Below are 11190 nucleotides of genomic sequence, written 5' to 3'. Positions count from 1 at the left end.
GTCCCAGTCCCTTTCCGCGCGCGCGAGCCCCGGGTGAGCCCCGTACCTCTGTGCTTCTCTCCTGCAGCTTCTCTGGGTCTCAGTGTGCCTTTCCTTCCTTCTAGTTGTAGAGTTTACAGTCAGCCAGGCTTCCTATGGTTCTGGATGAAGTCCGTATTGTTTCTCTGAGGTATTAATCAATTGTTGTGAAAGGCATTAATTTCCCGGTGTTTATCTCTGCCGCCATCTTAGTTTCTCCTGGGCAGCGGGGGACGCACCGTCTCCGCCTGCGCGCGGGTCCCAGGAACGCGGCCCAAGGGCACTGGGCAGGCACCCGGCTCCCACCCGCGTCCGCCCGCCGCTCTTTGTGTCAGAAGGTCCAGATGCTGCGCTTCTCCGGGCCGCCGGGCGCCGCCCCCTCCGTTTCCTATTCTTTTGTGCCTTTTGGCTTCACTATTAAAACAATATCAGGGAGAAACCTGAAGGGTCAGAAGAAAGGCAAAAATATTATTTTTAAAACTTAGGCTCAGACTTTTTGAAAAAGTTATGTGTTCTAACAAGTGTGGAGAAAGCAAAGGAGTGATTCCATGATAGTCTGCAAGTGTAATACGTGGAAAGTTACTTACAAAGCTCTTTCCTCTCTTCTGGATGGTTTAGGAATGGGTCTGCCTAAAAATGGGTAATGGCTTAGGTTTTCCAAGGACTGTCTAGGCAGGTTTAGTTTACAACAACATAAGCTGTTCTAGTCTCTCTCCCTTTGTGTCTGAAAAGGGCACACCACCTTAGAATATGGATTTGTATAGAGTTACATCAGGGAATGATTGCAGTGACTTAACTACCTGACTACCTGGCTGATTCTTCAAGTTGGTGTAGGTATTTGTAGTTTCCTTGTTGTGTGCATTGTGTTTGGAGTAAAACCTTATTCCCCATGAACTATATATCTCAAGTGTAGTAACTATATGGGTTATTTCAGTGCCTCTTTTAAATTATCATTATTATTGCTAATAAGATAATCTTAACTAATGATTCAGACTGTTTTACATCTAAAATTTAATCTGAAGCATTATTTTTATAAATCAAATTTTAGAAATAGGATATTACTATGTAATTTATAATAACATTATATGCCAATAGGTGTAATTACATATATATATATTCAACAACATATATTATTTATGTTTAGCCTGAGCTATGCATTTATCTCTAAATTGTAAAAGGTTCTTTTTCTACTTTGGGGCAATTTAAAACATAAAAGACAAACTGGAGAAAAATACTAAAATATGGGTATTTGTCTTAGTACTATATATGTTAAAGACATTAAAGGTTTCAAAATGCTACTTAAAATTATAATATTTATTGGGACATGCAGGAATATGTACTAGTTCAGCACGTGTTTATTAGATAAAAAAGTAATAAGATTCTACGGAAAGCGTAGCACGCACAGCAGTACCGTTGATAATGGCGCTAGCCTTACGGATGCCGAAACACAATAACAGACTTCTAGGGAGAAACTAGCAGTTTTTGTTGGCTCAAAATTTGTTCATTACACTTAAGGGTCTGATTCATTTTAAAATGCTCTAAGTCAAATTAGAAAATGTATATCATTTAGCAAAATGTATATCATTCACTTTGCAGACTTCTGTATAAAAGTCCTACATGTATAAGAATCGCTTTACATGGTAATACTATTTTTTTCCCTTGTACTATTCTACAACTGCGACTGTCTATGAAAATGAGCAACAATATGAGTGGCACAGCCAGCCTGTGAATATGAGCTGACTTTGTGCCAGCATGCGGTTCACACGGCCGTTAAAGCCACTGCAGTTTTAATTGATACATTCGTCCTCAGACATTCATCTTCACAGCAACCCAGTGAGGAGTGTGATTGACGATTATCTCTTCTGCTCGCATAGCATCCCCACACCCTTCCTCCTGGGGAGGGTCCTGAGGGGAAATGGATGGAGGGTAGGGCTCCGCCTCCATCTCCCTAAATCAAAGGAGAGCAGCCACTGTCTTGCCCTAACTCGGCAGCTCAAGGGCTCCCACGTGACTGAGGCTCAGCCACTGAGAGACCCTCCTGAGAGTTTTCCCGAAAATGAGCCAATTAGAGTTCCTGGGAAGAGCTCGGACTTCATTCCCACCGAGGCTCTACCCCTGGCTGTGGGGTCAGGGGTGTTTCAGGGTCCAGGGCCAGCAGAGGCCATTTGGGTGCCCCAGCTGGACTGCTTTGTTTCTGCCCATTTCCCCCAAGGCTTTTCAGCCTCTTCCCTCAACTAGCCGTCTCGTAGCTTTTCAGTACCTCCCTTTTATTTTACTTTAACTAGAGTAGGTTCTGGTTGTTTGCAACCCAAAACACTGGTGATTATAACAAGTGTTCAATTCATAACGAAATTGAGCTTTACATAACTACAATTCAAACATAACTTGCTTGAAGTGTAGTTGTGAGGAAAAGCCAAGTCTAGAACGCATGCCTTTGGGTAAGTGTTGTTTCTGTCTCAGCAGTGTTCCCAGTTGCCTTCAGTGCTCTCTGCCTCCTCCTCTGTGCCTCTTTGCTTGCAGTGCTCAGTCCTATTTCCTTTTTTAAGGCTTATCTGCTTGATGTCCAGTGTGCTTGTGCTCCACACCAGAACTTTGAGCCTCTATAAGACAAGGGTTATATTATATTCATCATTTCATTTTCTCTCCAACATAACCAGAGTGCCTGGGTATATAGTGCTGATTAAATATTTTAATGAATGAGTGAGCAGATACATGCAAAAATTATTCAATTAATTAACTAAAACTCCAATATGAGTTTGAAGTTGAAACAAGAATAACATTAAAACACACAGACACCACTACATTCCTTACCAATCAAAATCTTAGACAATTTTAAATAAAGCAATTTCTTAAATATGTAAAAATGTTCACTTAGTAAGCATTTATTCTATGCCTACTATGTGCCAGACTTTTGTTACAGAGAGAAATAAGAAGTAGTCTCCTTCTTCAAGAAGTCTCTTAGATTAATGGGAGAAACAAATGATTTCATGGCTGCAATCATGAAGCTGTGGAAAATCTGAAGAATGACGAGAGCGGCATGCCCACTGCAGCAGCCATGGAAACCACTGAACTGGCCTGTAGACACAGCTCCGAGCAGGGTGCTGGGCACATCAAGGACAACAGCCAGAGCGCTCCTAAAGCTGGAGAAGAGCGCCATGGGCTCTGCCTTGTCAGAATGTTGTGAGATTTGCTAAAAAAATAAATATGTCTATACCTTTATTCAGACTTTTTATTTATTTATTTACTTATTTACTTATTTACTTATTTATTTATTTTACTTTTTAAAAAAAATCCTCACTCAAGGAAAAGAAAGAAAGAGGAACATCAGTATGAGAGCGTAACATCGATCCCTTGTCTTCTGTGCATACCACAACCAGGGATGAGCCCTGGAAACTGAACCGGCAACTGTTTGGTGTGCAGGATGACACTCAGCTAACTGAGCCCCTCTGGCCGGAAGACATCACTATTTTTAAAAATATTTCAATCAAGTCCTGTTATAAAAAATTTCTAAATAATTTTGAAATTATGCTGTACCATTTGAGACCAATAAAAAGATTATATTTTGGTTTGGCACAAAGGTGAGAATGAAGAGAGATCCGTGTAAAGCACTAAAGCTTGATACAATCGGAGCAACAAATAGAAATCAAAAAAAGATAAAAACTAAATAGATGAGTGTGTATGTATAAAAAAACATGTATGTGTATAAAATAGGATCCAAATGTATCATTCTTTACAAGTTATGTATATGGTAGAGAAAATGTTTAACTCCATAATGTTTTGGTGCCCTTTGCAGACAATTACTACGGTACCCCAAAGCCTCCAGCAGAACCAGCACCATTACTATTAAATGTAACAGACCAGATACTTCCGGGAGCCACTGCAAGTGCTGAAGGAAAACGGAAGAGGAATAAATCAGTGAGCAACATGGAGAAAGCAAGTATAGAGCCTCCTGAGGAGGAAGAGGAGGAGAGGCCTGTGGTCAATGGAAATGGAGTAGTAATAACACCAGGTTAGTCATTTACAGTTGCTATAGGTTCGTCTGCTTTTTCAGATGTCACTAAATATATATGATATCTGTATGTTCAAATATATATGTATGTATATATGTGTATATATATATTCACATATATATGTACAGATGTGTATTTACAGTTATCTTCAGGGAGAAATTATATAAAATGAAAAGGACATGATTCTTGTATCTGATTTGTTAGTTTTAATTTTGACATATCAAGCAATTCATCACCTTCCTTTGTTTTTTGTTTCACTTTTACAATATGAATGGCAATATATTGAATAGTTTAAGCCTCTTAAAAGGTGTTATAAGTCACAAATATGATTGCGTAAAGTACTGAGGTCTTTGTTAATTACAGTAGATAAAAATCTATCCTCAGAAACCTTACTATACATGCAGACCTATAAATAAAGGTAGTGTCGTGTGATTTAGTTAACAATTTCAATGAATACAGTCCTCAAAATGACTACAGTTATATAATGCCCTGTACTTATCTTCCCACCCTTATTACCCAATCTGGCAATATAGAAAAATGCGTTTTTATACATTAACATTTTGAAGGTACTTACCCTTGAATAAAGAAGACTTGTTATACCTTTAATTTATGATCATATCACATATATAAAGAATATTAGATAGATATGAAGTATGTTTGTGCAAGGTATGGATTTGCTATTTTCTTATACTTATTACTAAGAGAGTGCCAAATTTTTATTTGTAAAATATTTCTTTCATAATATTATTGATAATTAAATGTTAACAACAAAAAACTATGGCATTTTCTTAGCCTCTTAATTTGGAGTAAGTTTCCAAAGTTTTGTTTGATTTATTTAGTTTTAAAATATAATTTATTGATTTTAGAGAGGAAGGGAGAGGAAGAGAGAGAAATATCAGTGATGAGAAGAACCATTGATCAGCTGCCTCCTGCATGCCCCCCACTGGGGACTGAGTTTGAAATCCAGGCATGTGCCCTGACTGGAAATCGAACCGTGACCTCCTAGTTCATAGGTTGACACTCAACCACTGGGCCATGCCAGCCAGGCTATTTGCTTTTTAAATAATGACATTCAGTGGGCATTGAAAACCTAAGGGCTAAGTTAAACCATTTGAAAAAATGTTAATACATTCACCTTGCATACATATTATTCTTAAGATATCTCCTACCACTACTTTGATGTCTGTATTTTCGTTTATAATTTTACTGCTTTTATGGTATAGTGACATAGTATTTGAATTTTCATGCTCAATAATTTTTATCAAAGAAAAGTTTCATAAGCTTATTTTTTACCTTCCTTTGTTCATAGTACTTATAAAATGTTCCTTGAACATAAGGAGACCAAAACCTAATTTGTGCCAATCAAAGTATAAAACCTTAAAAAGTGGTTTCATCTTCATTATTCAGAGAAGTATAACCTCATCATTAATATACTGATTAACAACTTAATCTCTTAGCCTAGCAGTCATTTACAAATGCTAAAGATTATTGGAAGTGCATACTATGATATATTCATTATTAAATGATCTAGTAATTTTCAAGAAATTACATACATTCTCTTTTTTTTTAAATTCTGAAATACCTTTGTCAAAATATTTACTTTTCATCAGGTAATAGGTTTAAATTAGGTTATAGTACACAGTTTTACAAGCTGATCTTTGATGAAAGAAACACAACTCAGTTGAGAAGAGGCAGTAATCACACAAAAAGGAAGTTGGGGGTTAAAGAGCCGTTACAGAATTTCTTACTGGTTAATACCTAATAATTACATAAAATATATTTTCTTAGTTAGGCTTAAATCATTAGTTTTTGTTCATTTCTACTATGTATAAGGCAAATCAAATGAAGTATTCTTGATCTACAGATTTCTAAATTAGGAATTTATTTAATTGGGAGGCATAGTTAATCTAGACTGCACCATTCCCTTCTATTCATACCTTAGACATGAGAAGTGGGGTTTTCTTATGGCTAGGAACTCTTTAAGGGCCCCAAGAAAAATAAACTGGTCTAAACTCTTCTTGATCAGCCTTAGCTGCATGACTGTCTCTGAACCTCTGGGCCTGAAGATGGGAGAGAACTGTCCAGGACAACTCTGAGATTTCTGGATAATCAGTAGATGCCACAGCATTCGCTCTGAGAGCCCGGATGGACAGGTGGCCTTTATCTGTCCTTTTCTTTCCCGTTTTGGGAGCGACACAGGTGTAAATTACGTAGCTCTTCACCCAGTATTCAAAGATGTAGGAAACAGTCCCAAACCAGAATATTGGTCCATTGTCCCTTATTTGAAATCTATTGATAACTCCCATCTTTGAAATGTCTGTTTTTCTTTATGTTTATTCAGTGTCAATTTCAGGGTTTTCTTTATCCTTCCCTCAGATACGTTCACCCAACTCTGCACCTTTCGAGCCTTATCGAATATTTTTCCTAGACAGGGTCTCTGTCCTGCCTCTGTTTTATTCCCTTACACATTCACCAAGTACAGTGCACGTCAAACAATATTGAGAAACTGTTGCTTACTGGTAAATCTTAGTTAACAGTTCCATATATCAACTAAGAGCCTATAATAGCAATTAATATCAGACATCAAGTCAAGAGTATAAGTAGTGTAATGAATGAGGCACATTTGAAGATTGAGAAAAGCTTACCAAGGCAATTTTATTTCATTATATATTTTCTAACAATGGTAATATAAAAATTAACGTATGGATGCTTATTATGTCCTAAGAACTCCCTAACCTCATTGTACATATAAGTTCATTTAATTCTCCTAACAGTCCTATTTGCTAGGTACAGTTTTACAGATAGGACACTGAGGTGCACTATAGTTAAATAATTTGCTCAATAGCTGTAATTTAGATGTAAGGAATCTGAATCCAGAACCCATGTTCTAGTTGCTATGCTATCCTGAAACTTATATCACCAAATAGAAGCACAAATATGTTTGTGAGCAATAGTAAACACATCCTTAAAAGTGGCATTATAAATTTCTAGCTACCAAATCATGTATAAGTGAACTTATTTCCCTCTGTAGATATTAAAAATTCCTAGTTTTTATAATATATGTATGTATATAACCATCAAACCTACCAATATTTAACTCTTTATTTGGTTTACAAAAAACCCCACCTCTTTTCTTTATGTAAATAAAGGATTTAGAGGAGTCCTCAATTTACCTCTATTACTCAGTTTAGTCATTATTTCTCCTTTGAACTGTAGTTTATAGCTAGAACTACATATTTCTTTTTCTCTTGTAACATTTCTATCTAAAGTCAGTGACGACTTTTAAATATGTAATATCTCCATGAACATTTTCAATGAAAACTCACATAAAGTATGTGAGTACTCATTTTATGCTAGGTTTCTCCTGTTTGCACAAAATTAACCAGACACATGGATTTAGCTCATATCACCCAGAAAAGACATATAATGATCTTTCAGTATCTCAAATCAGAAATGTTTCTCTCTTTGATATATATGATCTCTAATCCCATCATCATAGTATTTACTTAATGAATGAGATGCTGAAATTTAGCTGAAGGTGCTTTACTAAGGTAATAGTTCACTTAGTGGCAAGCTTGCGATCTGGACCCCCGAACACCTGAACCTATCCTGGCTGTTAACCATGCTCCGGACAGAATGACTCCTGGCCTCCGTAAGGTAAATCATGATTGTGCCGCTCAGTGTATTTCATCTACATTGTATTCCATTATATTCATCCTTCACTGGGCTCTTGGCAGTGGTGTTAGATCTAATGCTTGGGAGGATGATATATACTACAACCTCATAGAGAATCTGTCTGTAAACTGGTGGTTAAAATTCATATGCCTAGGAAACCTTCTCTTGATATTAACCTCACCTATATTTAGACATCTTTATCTTGTTAGAGGTGACATCCAGCCCCATGGCTTCAAATAGATTTACCTGCAGCCTGGACTTGTCTCTTATATTCCAGGGCCATATTTCTAACCACTACTCACTGAACTGCCCCACCTAAGCCTTTCTTCAACTTAAATGCAATATTCCACTTAAACTCAACAAGCAAACCAACTCACAAAATCCTTTACCTAATTCCTCTCATTCTTCTTTTTACCCAGATAGCTGAGAGTTATCTTAAAAACAACAACAACAACCCGTTTGTATTGATTTCAGAGAGGAAGGGTGAGGGAGAGAGAGAGAGAGAGAAATGTCAATGATGAGAGAATCACTGATTGGCCACCTCCTGCATGCCCCACACTGGGGATCGAACCTGCAATTCAGGCATATGCCCTGAGTGGGAATCTAACGGTGACCTCCTTGGTTCATAAGTTAACGCTCAACCACAGAACCATGCCTGCTGGGTGCTGAGAGTTCTCTTTGATTCTTCTTCCCCCCTGGCTTGATATATATTATTGAGTATGAAAGATCACTAGTTCTTTAGCTTTCTTCTCTTCCTTCCAAATTTCACAGCCCCATCCTGGTTCTTATCTCATTTGTGCAGCACAGTCTCCTAATTGTCCTACATCCCTCCAGGCTCCATTTCCATCAAATTACCTGTTATTCCTCGATCAAAGATTGTTGAACCTGCACTTGATCATGTGACTACTCTTCTCAAACTTCTTTTTCTGCTGTTTCATATTTTGGGACAACCACTCAGGGCCTCCCACATTTGACTACAACATTTCTCTTAGTTTTGGTTCCTATCACTCCCCAGCTCTCTTCTCTACATTCCATTCTCATAGAATACCTTCACCTGCCTGATAAGGCCTTTATCTCCTATTTGAACCTTGTTCTTTTTTAAAAATTCAATAAAAAAATTTATATTCCCTATAAATTATTTGTTGACTCCCATCGTGAGAAGTTGACACTGTTCATCTCTGAATTATTGCAGTACAGTTTATGCTTCACATTCATTTGGAAGGTACTGATTAGCCTAATACTTGCAGTAACTTTTCATAATGTGTGTGTCTGGCACCTCCAGACATTCTGTAATCATTGTTAGGACAAGGACCACTCTACTTCTTTTAACAGTATTACAGGTGTCTCCCAATTTCCTCCCTCTCCCTCCTCTCCCCACCTCCCCCCTCCTCCCAGTTCCTGCCACACCCCAGGCCTTCACCACACTATTGTCTGTGTCCATTGGTTATGCAAAATCTTTATCTTTTATTTAACAATATTCTAGAGAATGTCAAAGTTTTACTATATTAACATGATTAGATGCATTTCACATTCATTTTACACTATTCCATATCTTCAACATGCAGTGTTTCTAAGTGCAAAACATGAGTTTCCTGATCTTACATTTCTTCAAAAGTTATTTGAAAATGAAAAAAAAAATTATGCAGAAGTATATATTTTAAAATATGGTCTTATAGGTAAGACTTATCCAATCTCTCTAACTGTGAAAATACAAAGAATAGATAGATGGTTACTAGATAAGTAGAATTTTTTTTTATAAAATTGAACTTTGTGAAGGAAAGCAAATCCTGTAAACCACAAGAATTGGGTTAAGTTTTCTCAGATTCCTTTTATCTCATGAATTATCCGCTAAACTTTTCCGGAAAGTAATTCACCATTATATTGTAGCTTCCCCTCACCAAGCTATTAGCACGCCTAGTGCAAAGAATTAGAAATGCACATATATTTTAAAGGCAGCTAAATCTCTCTGCTAATACACACACACACAATGCCGGGAGGAACAGGGCCCGTGAGAGCTACCTTCTCCAACAAAGGGAACACAGTATGTGCACACAGAGCTGCCTTCTCCAGGCCCCCAAGCCTGCAATTAGTGCAAATGAACTGCATCTCCCAGAGAGCGAACAGAGTGTCCCTTATGTGATCACCCAGTGTCCTCAGCCATGATCTCAGTTCACCATTAGGGTCCTGCCTCCAGGTCCTGTGCTGCTTGGCACGCTGACCGTGCACGCACCATCAGTCCTGCTTCTGTGAATGAGGGCCTGTCACTGTCCAAAGAATTATGCCCTCCGTGGTGAATCTCGCTGTTTTCCTGCGAATAATAGCCCACTCTGCAGCCACCCCAACGCCCATCCCCGACTATTTTCCTGTGGGTTCACAGAGACTGCGATGCGTGTATCCACTCAGATGTATATGCTTTTTTTTTTAGGAGGCTTACTTTTATGATCTTATTCCCAGACACGGTACTGGGTTTTATCTCCCCACTGGAGAGGCAAATTTCTGGGGCTATTGTAAATTAGACACTCCATTTTTAAATGGGAGACATTCTATCATTTCTTAAAATAACTATTTGCAAGTTAAAACGGCTGTAATCGTAAAAGGTTCTTATGATCTAGGTGTGATTATAAAGTCACAAGATAATCATGTTGGAATTTGTGGGTGTGAACGATAGTAGCAATTGTAACTACACCATTGGGAAGTGGGGGATGAGATCACTACTAGTTGCAGGCGTGTCACTTTAAATCAAGGCAGACTCACTTTGCAATTAAACTGAAAGCTATGCATTCTTTGAACCCCTCCTTGCCTTCCAAACTGATTCAGCATGTTCGGGATCTTGCACTCAGCCTTTGTGGCATGTTTTTCCACTTCTCTGGGGGTTCAGGTGATGTGTGAGAGAGGACTTGATACATGATTGAGGGAGGTGGAACAAGGACAACCAGGGTGGCACTCAGGTTTGAGCAGCGCTTACAGAAAGCCTGTGGACTAGTTGAGTCTCAGCTTATTTCTAATTATAGTCATCCATTCTCTCTGGGTCTGATTTTCACCCCGTGCTCTATTTTCTTACCTATTATTTCTCCTCATAGACGTGATTATAATTTCAGGGTGAAGTCTCAGATTGCTCTACTTATTTCTGGCTGGCCTTCGTCCCTGAAGAGGGAAGGTCTTTCAATAAGGTCCGTCTGTGCCTCATTCCTGCCACAGCGCTCCATCTTTGGGAGTAGCGCCCTTATCTCTTTCCTCCTAATTGACTTCTTGCTCTCATCAGCAAATACCTAGATTCCAATTTGGCCCCAAAGAATAGCATTTGAGTTATTGAAATCAAGATTTTTAAGTCTTCTTCCTTTTCTCTTTCAGCCCCTTTGATGTTCCTAGGATTTCAAAAGATGATGTTATGTTTCATATTGTGTAGTCTCTTTATGTTTTTCAGAATTTTGAAAGCAAGACCTAAAAAATATTATCCATGCATGTCCTATATTTCATTTCATATCTT

At 38.1% G+C, this 11190-nt stretch overlaps 1 protein-coding gene across 3 annotated transcripts in view; it reads left to right on the top strand.

The window, feature by feature from the left end:
• Positions 1–11190, top strand: part of MAGI2 (membrane associated guanylate kinase, WW and PDZ domain containing 2) — a 1072297-nt gene that overhangs the window by 770204 nt on the left and 290903 nt on the right. For all 3 annotated transcript variants that reach the window (XM_015571231.1, XM_015571230.1, XM_015571232.1), the window contains one exon: positions 3812–4027. In XM_015571231.1, the coding sequence (XP_015426717.1) occupies positions 3812–4027 (216 nt within the window). The remainder of the gene's footprint in view (positions 1–3811; positions 4028–11190) is intronic.

Source organism: Myotis davidii, unplaced genomic scaffold, assembly GCF_000327345.1.
Source record: "Myotis davidii unplaced genomic scaffold, ASM32734v1 scaffold125, whole genome shotgun sequence".
Classification (NCBI taxonomy): domain Eukaryota; kingdom Metazoa; phylum Chordata; class Mammalia; order Chiroptera; family Vespertilionidae; genus Myotis; species Myotis davidii.
The sequence above is the reverse complement of the archived record's forward strand: the minus strand, read 5'-3'. Positions and strand labels throughout refer to the sequence as shown.